This window comes from Schistocerca gregaria, chromosome 2 (assembly GCF_023897955.1).
Source record: "Schistocerca gregaria isolate iqSchGreg1 chromosome 2, iqSchGreg1.2, whole genome shotgun sequence".
In the NCBI taxonomy this organism is placed as follows: Eukaryota; Metazoa; Arthropoda; class Insecta; order Orthoptera; family Acrididae; genus Schistocerca; species Schistocerca gregaria.
Window position 1 is genome coordinate 355886288 of NC_064921.1, and position 23319 is coordinate 355909606.

The 23319-nt window shown below is 38.0% G+C and overlaps 1 protein-coding gene across 2 annotated transcripts in view; it reads left to right on the forward strand.

Moving 5' to 3' along the window:
* The window catches only part of LOC126337050 (protein takeout-like), a 115301-nt gene that overhangs the window by 23959 nt on the left and 68023 nt on the right, over positions 1-23319 (forward strand). Inside the window, exon 6 of one of the 2 annotated variants that reach the window (XM_050001377.1) lies at positions 473-1037. The exons of the other annotated variant lie outside the window; for it this stretch is intronic. Within the exon in view, the coding sequence (XP_049857334.1) occupies positions 473-630 (158 nt within the window). The 3' untranslated portion in view covers positions 631-1037. Of the gene's footprint in view, positions 1-472; positions 1038-23319 lie in introns of those variants that run through there. 2 annotated transcript variants of the gene reach the window in all.

Here is a 23319-nt window from a genome sequence, read left to right on the forward strand (position 1 = left end):
GGGGCCTGTCGAGCTGAGCAGTGGCGGAAAACTAACTGAGGGAGTTATCAGGTATTCGAAATCTGTACGACACCCTCAATAATATACAAACGGGCTGGCTTGGATTCACATAATCATAGCCGTCAACTGCAGAAAAGGTAGTACTTTCTAGCTGACAATTTGCAGAAACTCTCGTCGCATAGCTCATGTATTCATTTAACTTAGCTGGAAGCCTTATGTATCACTCTGCGTTATATGCACAACGCACACAAGCTATGAATGGTTGCTCAACAACAAGCATCGGTTTGCTACACTCAGTAAGTTTCCGTGATTAATTTATCCACTTAATGGCAGCTTTTCTGCCTCCTTCCATGTGGTTACCCCGTAGTCGCGCAGCGTTCTCCTACTGCTACACTTTGTTCCTGTACACAAGTTGTCATGTCTCAATATTTCCTGATAAATTGATGAGGCATCTCGTGTGTGTTTTTTACAGGTGACAACATGAACACATTCCTGAACGAGAATTGGCAGGAAGTGGTGAAGGAGATTGGTCCGGCGTTGTCGGAGGCGCTGTCTGCGGTGGTGACGCAGGTTCTGTCCGGCATCACAAACCTGGTGCCCTACGATGAAGTCTTCCCAGAGAAGGTGTAGCCCGCCGGTGACCGCCATCTGTACCAAATTGTTGTTATTGATATGTTTTCGTGTGCCTTAAAAGTTAGGCGAAAACACTTCCTTCCTCGTGCTTAGACACTTATTTATATTAAATAATGTTTACTTCTCCAGAAGACATGCCTATCGTTTGAGAAGCGAGAGTGGTCGATTGCACAAACGTTCTCCCCTTTGGCCCTCCGGAGCAAGGGCATTTTATTTCAGAGAATATGATAATTACCTATCACTGGTTTCCATTACACTTTTTTCTCTAGTTTACTCTAAAAAATTATAAATGACTTGCCTTTTGTATTATCACTATTGACTTGTATGATGACTTCTGACGTCAGTGACTGTTTTGGCTACTCAAAAATCTTAGCAATTTATAGAATTCCTTATGAATAAAACTTATTTCGCAACCATACAAACACTAATTGAAGTACAATGTGAAACTCCCACTCCATTAGTACTTAATGAATAAGGGAAATCAATCAAAGACACGCTCGTATAGCTTTGGACACAGTGGCCTAACTTGCGAGGCTGGGAGGTCAGTGAGATCCAGAGTTAATTCAAAAGGCGAATGACGACTGTTTGTTTCGGTCACCGACCAGCCGCAGTGTGGTTTTTAGGCGATCTTATATATATTCTGGACTGTTACCCAGTCTCCATCTAACAAAATACGATACGAACAGTTGAAATACGGTAACAAGTAGAACAAAGATTACACAGGCAGATGGCGGAAAAGATTTCTCTCCCTTATTTCACCTTGATAACTGTGGCGACAGGTGGGATATAAGGTCATTGTAAGTTAAGAATATTACCAAGTTATGAAATCAGTGAACCCATTCGAAGACGTAAACGCAAAGGAACAGATGGGAATTAAATTAGAAACTTAATTTTTGTTCTAATAACTAGCAAAAATCGGAGAAAAGCCTTTTGTAAGTTGAATGCTAATACTGTCAACGTGTTACTGTTTAGGAATACTCACTTATCAAAAATTACTAACTTCAGGCTCCAGCAAATAACTATTTGGTTTTTGAAGTGGATGTTATCACAAGAGAACATTTAAGAAGCGTTCTATCAGTTTATCGAACTGAGAAAAGCTCGGTAGCAATGTTCGTGTACATTTGTGGCAATAAAGCATACCTCCTCAGTGCACTGCTCTTTATGTCCCTTCAGTCTTGAAACGCGTCTTGCAGTCTGCAGCAGCCAGAAACATGTTCTTAGCCATGCTACTTAGCAGTGAGTTACATTATCCATTTTAACCGACCAGTCAGCACATTAATGCTAATGCTTTGTCTCGTAAGTAAACAGACCTTATATCAACATTTGATACGCAAAAAGTGAATTCCTATCGTACAGACGATGAAGTATCACAAACCTTGAATCATTTACCGGTAACGTCTCAGCTTGTTCCCACTTCCACGATTCATTACAAAGTTCTAGTACAGTTGGTCTAAGCGCTTACTGGCTGCGGCAGGGACTCTTAACTTTATTTGCTACGTGCTGGACGGACTTCAATTAGACACAGAAATACTGTAATGCAAGTAATCTATCTTGGTAATCACTTAGGCATTGTGGAGCAAAAGAATTTATGTTCCTGCACAGAAGTAACTGGAAGATGGTTTACATGAAGAACCCCTTCCAGCTCTGTTTTAATGGCCGGGTGTTGATGCAGATATTGGACAAATTGCACATTCATGTTGCATAACAACTGGTGATGATCTCCCAGACATTCACATCGTGACCTACTTTGTGTACCAGATGGGTCGAGTCGATTTTGATCTTAGCAGGTTATAAATCTCAATCAACAGTGTTCCTGAGGTGTTGCACAAGCACTTTCAGTTTCTATATCAGAGATCGTAATATTCTTACTTCAACAGAATGCAGGCAGGAAGATGATTTGTTTAATCAACAGCCTCTGAATCTTTTGTTGCCGCACAGTGCGTGCGTTACTATATTGCTCCATCTCTTGAGTTTTGTAGTAGTGTGAAAGATTTTAAAGGCAACTGTTTTTATACGAAACACTATCTTGCCAGAGGTCATCTACTGAAAGGTCTCTCTTAGATAAAACAAACAACGTGAAATCTTGGCATGAGTCGCTAACTGATATACCTTTAGTTACCAATATTGTGATAATCCAAACTGTTACTTTAATTTGTTCATCCTCCTTAATTTGTCAAATGATTTACTGACCAGTATATGACTTAAATATGACAGTGGCTTTAGGAAAATGCAACATTACATCGATATGGTCTGTGCTTCATGTGAGAATTAAATTAATTTTATTAATGCACCAAACTGACTAGAGACATGGAGTAGCCAAAATAATAAAAGGATACGTGATTTAGGACAGCACGTTCAGAATCAAACATCCATTCATACCTCAAGAAATAAAAATAAACATCTTTCCCACCACAGATAGTATCATGTAGCCTACTACCTGCTCAGTAGCAGGCCACGAACTACGAAAAAACCATAAAATTCTATTTAGTGAAAAGGAAATAAAGTCCATAATAGCTACTTATTGTGTTTCGCGGATTTAGATGTATACAATGAACAACAGAGAACTGAATATAAACCCATCTCTTCCTTAGATTAGGAAGGAACTGCAGTACACTATACTCTGAACTACACACGGCTGGACACCACGAGACTCAAACAAAGAACACCCACGTTTCCGAAAGAAAAAGAAAAATAAGATCAAATTTGGAAACTTCAGTAGGTATCACCCACACACTGAAGGTGTTAATGTTTACCGAAAGGTAAATAAGGAATAGGTTTAAATCCTACAACAGTCTATGTGGCATGCTAGCTGAATAAAGCCATCGACTTATAAGTCCCAAAAAGTCATAAAAATATAGAATTTAGCCCCACACTCCTCGCACTTACATTCCACAGATTTACTTTACATACTGCAAAACGGTAGATGCATGGGAAAATGTACTCCCTATCAAAAGTGCAGGAATAATAATGAAAAAGTCACTTCAAAACTTTCTTCCAGCGTAACTAATATAATTTTTGCCAAAAGTCCAAAAGAAAGATTGTTACGTATTATGCAGTAAGTACACTCAAGCACATCGATTTACAGAGTGTCGAGATAGCCCTTGCCCTTACCTACTGCCATTGGGCGAATGAGGTACCGGATGAACAGAAAGCCCTTGCCACTTCGCAGTGGGTAGGTGGCCAGTATCCCTCCTGCGAAGTTAATTGTACACCTTCTCAGACACATAGCGTACAGCATCAGCAAACGTCCCTGCATTTCGACGGAAGTTAACTTTATGGGTGCAACTGTCCTAACATACAACAGATACTGGCTTCCCTTACGAAAACTAGTAATCACTCATTTCAGTCACGCGCTACAGATTAAGTAATAAGAAATGGATATATAAAAGACACATTTTCTCAAATCTCTAGCTCAATAATGAGAATAAAACGAGTCATTTTGTCCAGGGAGAGTTACCTACCACCGCAAACAGTTAGTAAGCGATAAAGTAAAACAGACTGACTTACAATGTCAGATAATTATGAGAGATATATCTGATGGTTCTGTCTCAAGTGGATTCATTCTTAAAAAGTGCACCTAGTCACATTCGTATATTTAGCAGGATGGTACTCATAAGCCACTCATATCGAATATGTATTCTATTTCATGGCGTGACAGTATCTCTCAGAAAGAGAAAGAAAGAGATATTTATGCTGAGAAATTGTGTGCATATACCAGTATCTTAATAAAATGCTGCTTGATTACGACAGTGGGTTACAATCATAAGAGCATATCTTGTAATAATAAAGCTTTTACCTTTAGTTCTTATACCTTAGGTTCAGAAAAATATTTCACACAATGCAAAAAAGAATCCATTGTCACTATTCATCTGCAGTAGATAGCAAAGACAAATGCAAATATCAAAATATCGTCCTACTGAAAAGGTCTTTGGTCTACTACCAATATAGCTTTGCTTGATGCTGGTAGCTTTCCATTTGCTTCAACTCATGTCATATTGAAACAAGGAAAAAATCACAGGGCAGCTTAACATTGCTATAAAAATCATAATTTTCCAAAAGGGCATTCAAAACAATTTGATTTTTAGGCTGTAAGCTACATAAAGTGAAATCAGGGGTACTTCACATTTACTAACAGTGCCAAAACTTTTCGATTACTACTACTACAACTACTACTACCACTGCCACTATTACAAATAATACTTCACTTTATTAATAAATAAATAAATAAATAAATAAATAATCTGAGGGATATGTGAAATACTTGTACACTGTAGAACATCTACTTTATTCTAAAGTTCAAAATCTGTATTTCTTGTCGAAGCAAAGCGTATTACACACAAAATATATTTCATAAAATTATATTAGCTAATACAGATTAAAGGGTCTGGTTTGAAAATCTGTATTCTAGTAACTCCCCTTCTTCAAAAATAATCAAACATCATACAATGCTCGTTTTCTAAATTGGAAGACGTTTATTTTGCTGCAATGTATTTTATTTGATCCACACTCATTTTGTCATTAAGACATCTTCAATGGATTTTATCTGGAATAATACATCTTTCTTACTCGATCAGAAAAGAGTTCATGTCATAATTTTTCATAAACAAATCAATTCTTACAGTTTATTTAATATGTGATATTTGTAGGTTAGAAGACAGTTAACATTGTAATATATATAGAACCAAACTACTACGTTCAGTTTTCTAATCTACAAAAAACACATAACAAATGTGTACTATTCAAGACAAAATCCACACAAGATGTCTTAGTGTAAAAGGCAAAACTCTTGTGGGGGGAGTAAAATACATTGCATCACAATTAACAAATTTAAAATCACACAAAACATAAAAGTAAAACACTAAATGCAAATTTAATGATTTTGTATGTAAGTGTGCCAATGTAAAGGTTAAAGACAATTTACTCAGAGCTAAGAAAGTAATGCAAGCTGCTTAGAAAAGTCGTTCAATTCAGATATCAAATTTCTCTACTCATCAAAACAAAAATTAAATATAAGTTATGTACAACATATTTACAACTTGCAAACACCATTAGTAACAGTGCAGTTGTCACACATTGGTCAACAACATCGATTGTCACCCAAAAAGTGATGTAATAAGAACAGAAACAGTTCATGCATAAGGATGAGTCAACTGAGAACGCTCTAAACGCAACACAGCGGCTCTAAACACGACCATACACACAAATTTTATCTAAGATTAAACTGAACCTAACGGCCCGCAACGGAATTTTAAAGTAAGACTCCAGTTTGAGAAAGGGTTTGAAAATAATGTAAATTCAGGAATAGGTAAGGGTTATATAGAAAAACAAATTATAGAGAGAAAGGTAATTGAAGAGAGATGATTGAGGAGGAAACAGAAACGTCAACATTGAAATAACTGGATAGCTAGTAAAAATTTAATCTACAGTATAATAACTGACATGGAAACGAAAGATCTCAGAAACAAAACAAACACAGAAGCTACAATACACAAAAATTTTATAGAAAGAAGCAGGCATGTCTATGTCCATGGTACTGATAGTACTTATGACAAAGCGCAATGTATTAATAAAACGCAAAATAATATTACAAAAATAAAATCAGATAGAACAAACAGATTGCAGACAAAGTTAAAAAACCTGAAAAATATAGACATTACACTGCATAATGCAGTAGAAACAAAATCGTACAATATAATCCAACTGCACTGATTCTCCAAAGCAAACCAAAATTCCACAAGTGCAAGATAATAGTCAGTTACCTAGTGAAATTCAGAAAAGCCTGCACTTACAAACTTGCAAGGCATATGTTATAATGACTGTCTGAGAAATTGGAAGCACAAGAAGAAAGGTCGCTAAAACACTACACAGTTAACATGAAAAATAAAAGACAAAAAGGACACTGGTAACAGAAACGGTAGACATTATAGATAAAAATCTACAAACATTCATTCAACTCCCTTATGAACTGATCAATCAAATAGTCATGTTAGTAAAGCTTTAAATGACACAAAATTTCTTTTTGTTCAAGAATGAGTTTTATGTACGAGGGGTGGTTTACCAATGTTTTCCCCAGTTTCAGGAGTCTTGGCAGATATTTTTACAAACTATCTTGAATAGATCATTTTCAAAAAAATAGTTGCAGCAGGTTACAAAACATTTTACTGGTTCAGATATATAGATGAATACTCTGCTTAATAGATTAATCACAATCAAAACTAGCAAAACAACATGCTGGCATTACCAAGGCACATAAAAATAAACAATTGACAACTGGAAATGAACATAATAATCAAATTAACTTTATATACATGACAATCAGAAAATAAAACAAATACAAATTCGAAGTTTACTATAAACCCACAACAATGGAGAAAATCTTCCATAAATGTTAGAACCACAAAAAACTCACAAAGGAAAGCAGTGCTTCAACACATGTTCCTCTGGCTTAACACAGTACCACTAGACAAACAAAATGACCAAAATGAACTAACCAAAATAATGGAGACAGCCACAGACAATGGATATAATAATAAACCAGTCATGATGCTGAAAAACAAATTATAAGAAAAATAATATGATTAAACACCAAGCCACAGAAAAAAATACAACAGAACCCAACACAAACACCAGCAATACTATAAGAGGAACATGCGAAAGTCAGGAAAATATAAGAGAAGAAGAGTGGTGAGAAAAATGTAAGGGAAGACACAAGATGGAACATAATAACATGTAAAACAAATTCACAAATAAAACCATCAACATTTTCAAACGTGAAGGCATTACAGCATCATACAAAAACAGACAACACTACCCAAAAATATGCTCTAAAACTTACAAGAGATATAGACGCATACCAGGTAGTAAGTATATATAAATTTGCAGGATGTCATTCAGGCTCTCAAGTGTATTTGTATCTGACATGGGACATTCCACCTGTTCGCCTCACATACCCGGCGTCACAACTGTTGCATTGTATATTTACCCAACATAGCATGGAAGTCATTTGTGAACATGAATGTTGGAGATTTTATTAAAACTTTTATTTAGCAAAGACTGCATTGTCGAAAACAGTGATTACTAATTTCAACCACTTAAATGGTCACCCTCAGATATGTAAATTGTTAAAAAACATCTCAAATCAAAAACAGTTTAGAATGCAATGGCATTAAAAAGAATAATTCTGCAAAAGCTGTTTGAATTACATACAAGGGTACAAACTTCCAGTATCTAAGTCTAGAGAAGAGGTTAGACTCTTTGTTGTTGTAGTGTTAATGTACTTAAGGAAATTTCCACTGAACAATAACATTGAATAATATTATATGGATTTAATCTGAAGCCAATAATATTAAGCTATGTGCAAGAAAATTACAGTAAAAACATACCTTATTGTTGTATTTACAATGTATTTATGTGAAGCATATCATACAAACATCATAGTAGTAATATGAATATGACATAAGATAAAGTCATAATGGCTGCTCACAACATCAGTAAAAAGTTAATCAGATCAAGGTGGCAAATAGACTGACTGGGGTAACAGGTCAGCAAACATGCTACAAGGTGGCAGTGTACTATAATGAAGTGAAATATAATGTAATAGAAAAATTAAAATGTGGAAACACTAAAACAGTTTATGAAGTTACCGATACAACCAATTGCTAAAGGTGTAAAATCACTAAAATTATGTGTAATAAAACGGCTGCTGTATAGATAGCAGATGCCTATAAATGGATGATAATCCAGAGCAGCGACCTGATTCTATATTTAAAAATGAACAATCGAAATCGCAGTAATATCTCCTTATTAACCGGTTTCATATTATCTACAAGCTATCTTTAGAATTTTTTGGCCCTGTGTGGCTGGTGCTGGAGGCTCCTAGGATTTTTCGTTATACCATGATCGTGTGCAATAGCCATAGAGAGCCAAAAGATTCTGAAGATGGTGTGTAGATAAAACAAAACCGATCAATAAATAAATATTATTATGATCTTGACTATTGTTTTAAATAAATGAAATTACACTGGCTCTAACTGGGTGATACGAAAGCCAGGAGAAATAGGCACTATGAATGATAGCAGCATTATAACCAAACACAACGCCATTCAACAAATGTTGCTGTAAACGATACAGAATACAATACAATACATATAATACACCCATAACCTGTAGTAAGAAATGAAATAATTTGAATAACTGGCTGGTAGTGGAAGTGAAATTGGCCCAATATTTACATGAACCATTAACTAATCCTCAGGATAGTTACTGAATGTTATTGTTACTATTAATTACATGTAGAATGTGTCTATGTTATTATACATAGACTAGAATAACAATCAAAGCAGTAACACAAATATTGCATTTGGTCCTCAAGCACAATCATTCAAGATAGCCAATGACAGACCTATAACAAATAAATATATCAATATTAACATCAAATTTGTAATAGGTAGCGTAACACATATACTCAGAAAAAGTCCCTTATCAAACAGAATATAACATTGGAAACAGAGCAGACATACTCTAGGTGTACCTAGTGGCTTTGTTAATGTACGATAACATTCCTGGAACTAATGTTGTTATGAAAGATAATGTAAAGTAATGTATACAATCCAGAATGAGATTTTCACTCTGCAGCGGAGTGTGCGCTGATATGAAACTTCCTGGCAGATTAAAACTGTGTGCCCGACCGAGACTCGAACTCGGGACCTTTGCCTTTCACGGGCAAGTGCTCTACCATCTGAGCTACCGAAGCACGACTCACGCCCGGTACTCACAGCTTTACTTCTGCCAGTAAAGTTTCAATGTATACAATGTTTATTCACCTTGTAGTGAAGACATAAAAGATTATAAATAGAAATTCTGACTAAGATAGACATTTAGTTACAGGACTATATTAACATTGGACTTATAACTAATTGTAGATTTGACTAAATGTTGATGTACAATACCATATTATGTGTGTCAGAACAGGGAAATGGTATATGATATGGCAATGTAAGCTAAGGTAACTAATGACAGATCAGACATTAGGCGTGAATTGTGGTTTTATGAATAAAAATTCAATATCTAATTGAACTAATATTTTGTGAAAAGTAATGTAATACAATATATAGGCAAGATTTATACAAATTTGGTGAGATTATAAAAGATTTTAATGTAAATTAATAATCGATACAGACCTGTGGCTACTGGAATATATAATATGTAGAACTATGTGTATGGTTCAAATTTGATTAAATGCTAAACAGTCGTATCAGGTAAGTTAGTACACAAAATTTAAATAATTGTATAACTATAATTATAATTTTATAACCAACATTTATTAAACAAAATTTTGATAATTTTATAACTTTAACTATTGGTCCCAACCATGGAGCACAGACGCTAGCTGTTGGTGAGGAGACTTGTGTGCCTCAGCAATATGGATAGCCACACCATAGGTGCAACCAAAACAGAGGAGCATCTTTTGAGAGGTCAGACAACCAAGTGGGTCCGAAGAAGGGTAGCAGCCTTTACAGTAGCTGCAGGGCCGACAGTCTGCTATCATAAACCAAAACGACCTTGCTGTGCTGGTACTGTGAGCAGCTGAAAGCAAGAGGAAACTACAGCTGTAATTTTTTCTGAAGGCATGCAGATCTACTGTATGGTTAAATGATAATGGCATCCTCTTGGGGAAAATATTCTGAAGGTAAAATAGTCCTCCATTCTGATCACTGGGTGGCCGCTACCTAGGAGGATGTTGTCATCAGGAGAAACAAAATTGGCGTTCTACAGATCAGTGTGTGGAATGCCAGATATCTTAATTGGGTACTTAGGCTAGAAAATTTAAAAAGGGAAAAGGATAGGTTAAAATTAGATACAGTGGGAATTAGTGAGGTTCAAAGGCAGAAGGGACAGGACTTCTGGTCAGGAGAACACAGGGCTATAAATACAAAATCAAATATGGCTAATGCAATAGTGGGTTTAATAATGAATAAAAAAATTGGAACATGGGTCAGATACTACGAACAGCACAGTGAACATATTATTGTAGCTAAGATAGACATGAAGCCCACGCCTACCACAGTAGTAGAAGTTTATATGCCAACTAGCTGTACAAATAAAGAAGAGGGTTTAATAATGAATAAAAAAAATAGGAACATGGGTCAGATACTAGGAACAGCACAGTGAACATATTATTGTAGCCGAGATAGACATGAAACCCACGCCTACCACAGTAGTAGAAGTTTATATGCCAACTTGCTCTGCAAATAAAGAAGAGGTTGAAGAAATGTATGATGTGATAAAAGAAATTATTCAAATGGTTAAGGGCGGTGAAAATTTAATATTCATGGGGGACTGGAATTCGATAGTAGGAAAAAGAGGAGAAGGAAATGTAGTAGGTGAATATGGACTTGGGGTTAGGAACGACAGAGGAAGCCGCCTGGTACAATTTTGCATTGAGTATAACTTAATCATCGCTAAAACTTGGTTTAAGAATCATGAAAGAGGGTAGTATACGAGGAAGAGACCTGGGGACACCGGAAGGTTGCAGAATGATTATTGAGAATTTGGAACCAGATTTTAAATCGTAGGACGTTTCCAGGGGCAGATCTGGGCACTGACCACACTTTATTGGTCATGACATGCAGATTAAAAGTGAAGAACTTACAAAAATGAAGGATATTAAGAAGATAGGACTCAAATGTAATGAAAGACCAGAGCTTGTTTAGAGTTTCAAAGAGAAAGAACAGGGGAAAGGAATACAGTAGTGGAAGAATGAATAGCTTTGAGAGATGAAATAATGAAGACAACACAGAATCAAATAGGTAAAAATACGAGGGCTTGTAGAAATTGTTGGGTAACACAGGAGATATTTAATTGATGACAGGAGAAAATATGAAAATGCAGTAAATGAAGCAGGCGAAAGGAAATACAAACGTCTACAAAACAAGACTGATAGGAAGTGCAAAATGCCATAGCAGGAATGGGTTGAGAACAAATGTAAGGATTTAGAAGAATGTATCACTAGGAGAAAGATAAATACCACCTACAGGAAAATTAAAGACGTCTTTGGAGAAGTGAGAATCAGCCATACGAACAAGAGCTCAGAAGGAAAACCAGTCCTAAGCAAAGAAGGGAAGGGAGAAAGGTGGAAGGAGTCTACAGAGAGTCTACACATGGGAAATGTACTTGAGAGCAATATTATGAAAATTATATATGTCGTAGATGAAGATGAGATGGGTGATATGATACTGTGTGAAGAATTTGACGGAGCACTGAAAGATCTACGTCGAAACAAGGCCCTAGCATTATGTAACATTCCATAAGAACTATTGATAGCCTTGAGAGATCCACTCATGACAAAACTCTTCAATCTCGTGAGTAAGATGTATGAAACAAACGAAATACCATCAGATTTCGAAACCACTGTAATAATTTCAAAGCCAAAGCAAGCAGGTGAGAATATTACCGAACTGTTAGTTTAATAAGTCATGCCTGAAAATATTGACACGAATTCTTTATTGAAAAATGGAAAGAAACTGGTAGAAGCCAGCCGCAGGGAAGATAAGTTTGGATTCTGTAGAAATGTAGGAACACGTGAGGCAATATTGATCTTACGACTTCCCATTTAATATATGTAAAGGAAAGGTGTAGCAGGGATAAAATACAGAGTGAAAGGTTTTTACAACTTTTTCGGGAACCAGACAGATGTTATGAGAATAGAGGGGCATGAAAGGGAAGTAGTGGTTGATAAGGGAGTGAGACACCGTTGTAACGTATCCCTGATGTCATTCAATGTGTACAGTGAGCAGGCATTAAAGGAAACCAAAGAAAATTTTGGAGAAGGAATTACAGTTCCGAGAGAAGAAATGAAGACTTTCAGATCTGCCGCTAACATTGTCATTCTGTCAGAGACAGCAAAGGATTCAGAAGGGCAGTTAAACAGAATGAACATCAACAAAGCAAAACAAGGATACTGGAATGTAGTCGAATTAAATCAGATGATGTTGAGGAAATTAGATTAGGAGACACTTAAGGTAGTTGATGAGTTTTGTAATTTGGGTAGCAAAATAACGGATGATGGTCAAGTGGAGTGGATGTAAAATGTAGACTGGCAATGGGAAGAAATATAGATTTAAGTGTCAGGAAATCTTTTCTGGAATGATTTATATGGAATGTAGCCATGTACAGAAGCGAAACAGGAATGATAAACGGTTTAGAGAAGAGCAAACAGAAGCTTTTGAAATGTATTGGTACAGAAGAAACTTGAAGATTACATAGGTAGACGATGTAACCAATGAAGGGCTACTGAATAGAATTGGGGAGAAAAGTCATTTGTCTCAAAACATGAGTAGAAGAAGGAATCAGTTGGTAGGACACATTCTGAGTCTTGAAGGCCTCACCAGTTTACGTAGTGGAGGGTAGTGCAGGGCGTCAAAAACCTAGAGGGAGACCAAGAAATGAAAGAGCAAGCAGATTCCGAAGGATATAGGTTGCAGTAGTTACTCAGAGACTAAAAGGCTTGCAAGGACAGATTAACACAGAGTGTTGCATTGAACCAGACTTCAAACTCAAGACCACCATAACAAAAACTGTTGGTTATATTAGTTCCCTTTTAAATTCCAGTTTTAGCACTTTTCCCTTTTTTACGTTATATTCCGCTTGATTATACTGTACTGCTACCTTGTGGCAGTTCTGTTGACCTCTGAGTCCACGTACTGTGACAGTACTGGTTGTATGGTAATATGTATGTGGTGTAGATGAAAAAATAAAATACAATCTCTCTCTTCAACGCACCGAAAGTCGAAGTTCTTAGAGGTTCACAAGTCCTACATCAGCTTGGAGCTCCCACGTTGATGAGACAAAATAAACCACAATTACATTGTGAAGTGGTAACTTCTGTCACCAAATGTATCAGTATGACCAAATGTAGTGGGAAGAGGTAGAAGGCACTATATTAAGAATCGTCTGAGCTTTCCAAGTGATTTATTGTTTCCAACTACACTGCCGTGGTCCTCTCGGTCTGTGTCACTGGGTCCCGCAATGCTGAGGACACCACTTCACTGTCTGTGAAACCTGTGTTCGCACTGTGTGTCGTCTTTGCACGCCAGTGGAGTTGCGGCTTCGTCAGGATGCCGGCAGTTGGCTGCATCCCTGCCTGCTCAGTGCCGTTCGGTGTGAGCCGCAGGCGGCCACCTGCGTGATTCTCGCCATCATGGCTGTGATCGCAGCGACAAGTGCCCACTATGCGGCGTCTGAATCTGTGACCCTCGCCTCAGGATGCCTTCTGCGGGCGTGTTTGGGGAGTCAGGATGCCTGTCCGCGGTACAGAGCCATGGAGTGGCCCGCCGCTGGCTGGCTGTGGACCGCACGTCGGCCTGAGAGGATCGAACAAGCGACTCGGAGTAGTCTGCAACGCTGGTGCCCCATCTGTTGCTGCATCTAGCTGGCGGTGTGACACGCCTCGTCAGACAGGAGAGCTGCCACATGTCAAGTACTCATAACACGCTACGTTGGCCAGATTTGCGACATGCAAAACTGCTACGTATACTCTTTCAGCAATTTGATGGCCCTGTGGCCTCTATGCTACTTCGAACTGTAACTACATGCAATCCTGGCTGTAACTTGTGCTCAGGATATTGTACAAAACTAAGTTTCCCTATCCTAAACGGTGGTACCGCTACAATTGCAACATCAGTGTGAAAGTCTGTGAAACTGTCTGTATCTGTTTGTCTGCTGACAGTTTTGTACCAGACAAAAATTGTATTACAACTTAAGAGTGCAATAAATTATTAAATAATACTGAAAATTTGATTTGTTTGTGATCCATGTTGTTGATAAATGCGAAAAATAAAACCAAGTCGTATGCAGTGCAACTCTTCCCTCCCCTTACCCTGAGGCAGTTTGCAAGCCTTCCCTCTCCGGACGGGAGGGGGGGGGGAGGGGAGGAGTTGGTGTGCAGGCCGAGTGCTACGGCAGTTGTGCCAGGGCACAGCTTGTGAATCGACTTCTTGGCCAAAGGAGACTTGGACGGAATGTCATGGTGGCCACTGAGTGCTGACTGTAATACGGCTCTGGCAATTTAATCAGAATTAAGTTCAGTTTCTTATGAACGTGTTACAATAGAACCATGGGGAACTTGGGGATGATACGAACTGATTGAAATACAGACCAAAATTTTATGATAATTTTTCAAAGGTTACAGATTTTTATAATTATGAATTACAAGGTTAGGAAAATTGCAGTTGAGAATTATGAATTGTTTGGGAATAAAGGAGATGACTCTACTAATTACTTAGGTATACAAGAGTTGTCTCCTTTATTACTAAATAATTATGAATTATGTCAGTAGCAATTGCTTTGAGCTGTTGTAGAATGTGGGGTATCAATTAATGAAAGCTGTTGATGTCAGTAAACATTACATACTGTAACATTTCAAATCTTTCATAACAGTATGATTATGTTAATGAAGCATTACTCTGATACCTCCACAACTGCATGTAGTGTGAAGACGGCATGGCTTGCACAAAATGCTTTGCTAATTACTGCAGGTGATGAGCATGTAAATTTTAAGTTTATGTAATAGTTGGCTTACTGATTATTCAAATGAACATTAGTGAAATTCTAGATAATCATTTATTAAATGATGCAAACTGCGTAAAATCTAAAGGCACAAAAGAACAGAGTGTCGTAGAACGCTGCTTTTCAACTGACCGCATTTATTCCAGTGTATTTATTTAACATGTGGTTTAAACAGCATGTGTGGGCGCGATTTACTTTTTAATTCACTTACTATTAACGTTGTATTGTATATGAAGCAAAATCAACATCACAAATGGAAGACCACTTCAATGTAAGGCATGTTTATGTAAACAGAGAGTTTCATATAGCGGTCGTTACTAAATTAGGACTCAGTTGTGCATGACATCACAGAGAGTATTTCTGAGCGGAAGTGTTTATGTGTGTTGTCTTAGTGGCCTCTGGTGGTGGTCATTATGGTGAGGTTGCTAGAGATAGTATCTCAGTGGTGAGACGACGGTGTGAGTTAATGATTTAAGTTTCTCCATGTGCAAATCGTTGGAATTTCAAAAGAGCTTAGGCTCATGTTTTAACTTTGCTCAGGATGTAACGTGTTCTGTACACAGCTTGACTCGTTTATATTAGAATGCTCATGGTTAGTGAAGGAACACTGAGTTCTGACTTTGAATAAATGTTCATGTGTTTCCACAGTAAATGTGTTCAGGAAAGGATTCTGCGTGCACATGTTTGGCATATATGTTGTATTGCTGCACTTTATTCATTGTTATTTGGTTATTAACTTTCATTTGCTTCTGCCTTGACGTGAAGTACTGTTTGCTGACTTCTGAACTGTCAATAACAATTTATTTCATTTCAATCTTAATAACCTGGTGCTGGTCAACGTATTTAATCCAAAACAGATTCATTCCCTCCGTTTCGAATAATATGTTTTAAGTAATCCGCCTATAAGATACTGGACGAAAAGGCATATAAAGTGGTAACAAGGCAATTTGTGTGACCAGCCAATATGAGACTGAAGTTTTAGGAAGCTGTTTTGGGAGTGGAAAGGTATTGGCACCCCAATCAAAAAAATTAAACTCTTTACATTGAGGAAATACACAATTAAATACAATCCATGAAATGCATGGGAGTAAGACGATAATTTAAAAATGAACAAAGGTTGTCCCACGTTGGCAAACAAAAAATAAATGATCAAAGTAATATAACTAATAAGCAATACCAATCAAATTATTAGTGACCCTAAGACATTGCTTATTAAAAGACAATTCAAGAACATCAACTGATCAAACATATGATTCTGCTCAGGAACTACACAAACAGATTAAGGCCCAGTGGTAAAGGTCTTCCATGGCAAAATCAAAATAATTTAAATATTTAAATAGCTGCAGCAAAAGTTACTAATAAAGAACTACGTGTCAAGAAATCAACTGATCAAGCAAATAATTATACTTAGCGTCTTCAGAAATAGATTAAGGCTTCTTGATAAATATGTTCCATGGCGAAGACATTTCGAGTAATACTATTTAAGGTATAATTTTCATTAAGGAAAGCGACACTTTGGCCCTAAAGACCCGTTTACAGCGATACTGACCACCCTTGAGTTAATAGATTTTCACTAGAAGGAACTTCAACAGCAGATAAAGGACAACTGAGTTAATGGCCGGCGGCCAAACAAGAAACTTTACGATTGATGAAGGTGCTTCAGGATTTACTAAAAAATGACATAATATTAGTAACTATTTTGAAGGACCTTAAACTTAAAAGAGAGAGCTTTATAGAGCAATTTCCGGCCAAAACATCACGTTAAATGTATACTACGTGCCGCCTTTAGATGGTGTTCCTTAGATTTACTTAACTGGGATTTAGAAGTAATCAGAAGTATTAAAGAATATGCAATTGAAATATAAAACGCCAATGCAAGACAAGTGTTTAATTTCAGAAGTTACAGGAAAACAAACAGCGGCAATAGTTTGCCAAATATAAAGGCGGAATCAACTAATCCTGATGGGCAGAAACGGCAAATGAACAAATCACTATATAATCATTACACAGGCAGCTAGTTCAGAAAACAGCAACCAAGACTGGTAGCTGACAATTAACCTTAACAATAAATGTTTAAGTATTCTTTAATAAAATACAAGACACCAATAAATTAAACAAGGCTGGCGAGTATTGAAAAGATAATATGCCACACAGGTAGCCTATAGTTAACCATAATAGTGAGTGATTTAAACGCTATTATAATAAGGTACAGGACATCAATGAATTAAAGAAAACTGGTGAGCATTGAATAAGTAATAGGCCTATACTAGGCAGGTGACTTACAGGATGTTTTGACAGATAGTGTGTCTTGTGTACCCAAACAATCCAGCCATACTACTCAGTAACATGCCATACTGCTCGGTAACATGCAAAGTAGACAGAAAAATAAAAAAAATATAGTCTACGTTTGCCACAAATTGCGAATAAGTGTCAAGAAAGTCGACTACACAGCAACAAAATACAAACAAGTATCTGTGTTTCACAGCAGTGAATAGGGGGAATCGACATGATTACCAGCTAGACCCAGAAGGAACCAGGATGCAGTGGGCCACACATTAGTTAAGAACAAAATTAATTTCCATTACAAAGGCCTCACCGTGTAGTCCACAATAAGAGCACGCAACGGTTCCCTGTGCAGGTTATACATCTGCTATATCTACATGGATGTTCTGCAAATCACATTTAAGTGCCTGGCAGAAGGTTCATCGAAGCACCTTCACAATTCTCTATTATTCGAATCACGTATAGCGAGCGGAAAGAACGAACACCTATATCTTTCCGTATGAGCTCTTATTTTCCTTAATTTATCGTAGTGATTGTTTCTCCCTATGTGGGTCGGTGTCAACAAAATATATTTGCATTCGGAGGAGAAAGGTGGTAATTAGAATTTCGTCAGAATTTTTCGTCGCAAAGAAAAACGCCTTTCTTTTAATGATGTCCAGCCCAAATCCTGTATCATTTCAGTGACACCCTCTCCCATATTTAGGGATAATACAAAACGTGTTCAAAACGTGATGCCATTCTTTGAACTTGGTTTCTTCCAATAGTCGAGTAGCTGTCAGCTAAACTACAGCTAGTGTGATGGCGCCAATAACACTACACAGACGAGGCTATGACCTTCCAGTTATGTTTGGCCTAACAAAGCACTCAACTATACTCAGTGAACCCTGACTCTCAAAGTGGTGCCAGCAAGTCACCTCCCTGTAGCTAGCTGAGCATGCTATAATATATCCACATCTGCCACTGCTTATGTGCCCCCTTATGATCAGGCGTCCTCTGGTATCCCAGCAACAGTCCAGAGACAAACAAAGGACAGATACAATCGATATTAGGGCGCCAACGATGTCACACACGCAAAGCACAGCTGCCCCTCCCCCCCCCCCCCCCCCCCCAACCCTACCCCCTCAATCTGGAAACTGAGGGTCGGTAGCAGCACGCCATGAGAGAATGTTTTTAACACTCAGTTACTTGGCCATTTATTTTACGTTTATCTATCTTCCCATGCAGAAATATTTTAGATGTAAGATTAATTTAATGGCAAAAATAATATTTAATTGAAATGATGATGAATAAAACTGACTCTGATTCATATGAGTTTTCAAATATATAATGTTTGATAACAGCAATGGAAAGTACGTAACAAGTGGCAAGTTATATACCGTATTAATATGCAGAATAACGTTTACATCATTTTTCCTTTGTTTGCTGTATTTTTGATAGACCAACCATTTTAGTGATTAAGAAGAAAACTGGTATATGTCAATCTGGCTGTAAGGACGGGACCCATGTGGAAAGACGAGAAAACTTTTGTAATAGATGTGCTCATCTTGGCTTTTACATATTTTATATTTTACACTGGTTGATTGAATTAGTCAGTACTTAGGTCAAAGCAAGTTTATTGAAGGCTCTGCATTCCATGGCACCCGTGGTCTAGAGGTAGCGACTTTGATTAACAATCAGAACGGCCCCGCTCCCGCGTTCAAAAAACCCGCCACCCCTTAAAATTTGATTAATATTCAGCATTGGCGGCCGAAGGCTCCCGGTATAAGATGTCACACTCATTCCGCGAACGGTCTTGTCAAGGGGGGCCGAGGAGCTGGAAGAGGTTCAGGGCACTCTCTTGCCTTTGGGGTGGGAAACTGCCCTTAAAGGCGGAAGAATCAGCAATGATCAACGGCATGAGGATGCAGAAGGCAATGGAAACCACTGCATTAGAGATACATAGCACGTATCCATAGAACATGTAGCCTGTATTTGCCATTGGACAAAGATTCCTGAATAGTCCACCGTTCGGATTTCCTGAAGGGGATTGCCAAGGGGGAGGAAAAGATTGAATAATCAATGCAAGGTTAACGTTCTACAGGCCGAGGAGTGGATAACAGAAGCTGGAAGGCGTTAGGGAAGCTATAAACTCTGAAAAAGAAACTGCAAAAGCTCAATCTAGATATAGTAGGGGTCAGTGAAGTGAAATGGAAAGAAGACAAGGGTTTCTGGACAGATGAGTGTAGGGTAATATCAACAGCAGCGGACAATGGTATAACAGGAGCAGGATTCATTACGAATAAGAAGGAAGGGCCTGTATAGTACTGTGAACAGTTCAGTGATAGGGTTATTCTTATCAGAATCGACGGCAAACCAACGCTGACAACGATAGTTAAGGTAAACATGCCGGCATCGCAGGTTCAGGATGAAGAGTTAGAGAAAGTGTATGAGGATATTGAAAGCGTAATACAATATGTAAAGGGAGATGAAAATCTGATAGGCACGGGGAACTGGAATGCAGTTGTAGTGGAAGGAATAGCAGAAAAGCTTACTGGTGAATATAGGCTTGGGATGAGGATTGAGGGAGGAGGCAGACTAATAGAGTTCTGTGACAGATATCAGTTAGCAATAGTGAATACGCTGATCAAGAATCACAAGAGATGTACTTGGAAAAGGCTGCGTGATACGGGAAGATTTCAGTTAGATTAAATAACTGATAGATTCCGAAATGAGATACTGAATTTTAAGACCCCGGTAGCAGATGTAGACTCAGATCACAATGGAGTAGTGACGAGGAGCAGGCTGAAGTTTATGAGATTAGTCAAGAAGAGTCAGTATACAAAGAAGCGGGATATAGATGTCCTACGGAATTACGAGATACGCTTGAAGTTCTCTAAGGCTGTAGACACAGAAATAAAGAATAGTCCTGTAGGCAGCACAGTTGAAGGGGAATGGACATTTCTTAAAAGGGCAGTAACGGAAGCTGGAAAGAAAAACATAGGTACAAAGAAGGTAAAAGTAAAGAACCATGGGTAAGAGAAGAAATACGTCAGTTGATCGATGAACGAAGGAAGTACAAAAAAGTTCCGAGAAATTCAGGAATACAGAAATACAAGTCGTTGTGGAAGGAAATAAATAAGAAGTGCAGGGAAGCTAAGACGAAATGGCTAGATGAAAAATGTGAAGAAATCGAAAAAGAAATGATTGTCGGGGGGACTGACTCAGTATATAGGAAAGTCAAAATAACCTTCGGTAAAATTAAAAGTAACGGTGGTAAAATTAAGAGTGCAACCGGAATTCCATTATTAAATGCGGGTGAGTGAGCAGATAGGTGGAAACAGCACATTAAAGGCCACTATCAGGGGGAAGAATTGTCTGATGTGATAGAAGAAGAAGCAGAAATCGATTTAGAGGAGATAGGGAATCCAGTATTAGAATCAGAATTTCAGAGAGCTTTGGAGGACTTAAGATCAAATAAGGCAGAAGGGATAGATAACATTCTATCAAAATTACTAAAATCATTCGGAGAAGTGGCAACAAAACGACTAGTCACGTTGGTGTGTAGAATATATGAGTTTGGAAGCGTACCTCATGACTTTCGGAAAAAATGTCGTCCACTCATTCCCGAAGACCGTAAGAGTTGACGAGTGCGACAGTTATAGGACAATCAGCTTAACAGCACATGCATCCAAGTTGCTGACAAGAATAATTTACAGATGAATGGAAAAGAAAACTGAGGATGTGTTACATGATTAAATGACAACCAGTTTGGCTTTAGGAAAAATAAAGACACCTGAGAGATAATTATGACGTTGCGGTTGACAATGGAAGGATGGCAAAAGATAAATCAAGACACGATTATAGGATCTGTCGACCTACAAAAATCCTTCACAATGTGAAATGGTACTAGATGTTCGAAATTCTAAGAAAAGTAGGGCTAAGCTATAGGAAGAGACGGGTAATATACAATACGTACAAGACCCAAGAAAGAATTCATATGAGTGAACGACCAAGAACGAAATACTCGGATTAAAACCGTGTAAGACAGGGATGTAATTTTTCTCCCCTACTGTTCAATCTGTACATCGAAAATGCAATGATGGAAATAAATGAAAGGTTCAAGACTGGAATTAAAATTTAAGGTGAAAGTGTGTCAATGATACGATTCGCTGATGACATTGCTATCCTGAGTGAAAGTGAAGTAGAATCACATGATCTGCTGAGTGGAATGGACAAATTGAGAGTAAACCCAAGAAAGGCGAAAGGGATGAGAAGTAGCAGAAATGAGATCAGCGAGATACTTATCAGGATTGATGGTCACGAAGTCGATGAAGTTAAGGCAGCAAAATAAACAATGACGGACGGGGCAAGGAGGACATTAAAAGTAGACTGGTACTGGTAAAAAGAGCATTCCTGGCCAAAAAATGTTTACTGGTATCAAACATAGGCCTTCATTTGAGGAAGAAATTTCTGAGAATGTACGTCTGAAGTACAGCATTGCATGGTAGTGAAGCAAGGATAACCAAAACGTAAGGAATGAGGAGGTTGTACGCAGAATCGGAGAGGAAAGCAATATGTGGAAAATACTGGCAAGGAGTAGAGACAGGATGATAGGACCTTTGTTAAGGCACCAGGGAATGACTTCCATGGTACTAGAGGGATCTGTAGAGGACAAACACTGTAGAGGAAGACAGAGATGATAAAACATCCAGTAGATAATTGGGGACGTAGGTTGTAAGTGCTACTCTGTGATGAAGAGGATGGCATAGAAGAGAAATTCGTGGCGGACCGTATCAGAAGACTGATGACTCAAAAAAAAAAAAAAAAAAAAAAGTACATGGCAAGCGAGTGACAGACTCTACCATAGTGCGGGGTTTTTGGCTCAAAAAGGATGATTGGGAAGTTTTAGCAAATCAAGATGATTATGTTGTTGATGTCAGCAAGCAGTTGGCACTAGTTTACTTAGCTGTATGAACAGTGGTACGTGCCAGTTTGTATGATACAAATACTACACCACCACCAGTACATCATTACTTTTAACGGAACCAGAAAATGCATGATGGATAAGCCCACTATCAGAAGAACTGATCTGAAAATTGGCAGATGGTGAAAAACTTACCAGTATCGATTATTCGGTGCTCTTCTTCCTGCCCCCTCCCTCTCCCCTAACCCCTCCTCTACCCATCTGCCATCTCACCTTCGCCACTTCTCTAGGGCAGTTGTGTGATTTAGAAACGAAAGGGCATTGACCTACTGAATGGGAAAATGAGCGCAGCCTACATGGGTGCCAAAGCTACCCACCCCTTCACTTCTCTAGGCTGACTGGGTGACTTAAAAATATTGGAAGAAAGTGTAGGCGCTACTTACCCTGGCGCACTAACCATCACGTGTGTTCTCAACACCTTAATGAAAGGATCTGGCACCAGCAGGAAAGCCTGATTTTAAAAGCAATTGCCACAGCCAAAGATGAAGTACATACTAGACCTCCAGTATTCCAAAATAGTTGTTCACACATCTATAAATGGCGGGAAATTCAAGAAGCACGGGAAGATCTAAGATATTGTGTTTGTTCTAAGAGAAAATTCAAATAGTCCACTTAAGTTTGCTTGCTACAAGTTGAAAATCGTAGAACGTTTAACAAATCAAAGGTTATCCCAGTTTTTGTGTTTTAAAACATGGGCCGCAAGTGTTTTGCAGTGACCACAGTCGGATATGAAACAAGGACAGTATACACTGCATATACATACAAAATCCTGTGTAACACATCAAGTACACTATAGATTACAAACGAGATAGCACCAAAATTACATAGATAGCCCCTAGTAATATGTTACAGGTGTTTCTTATCCAGTAATGCAG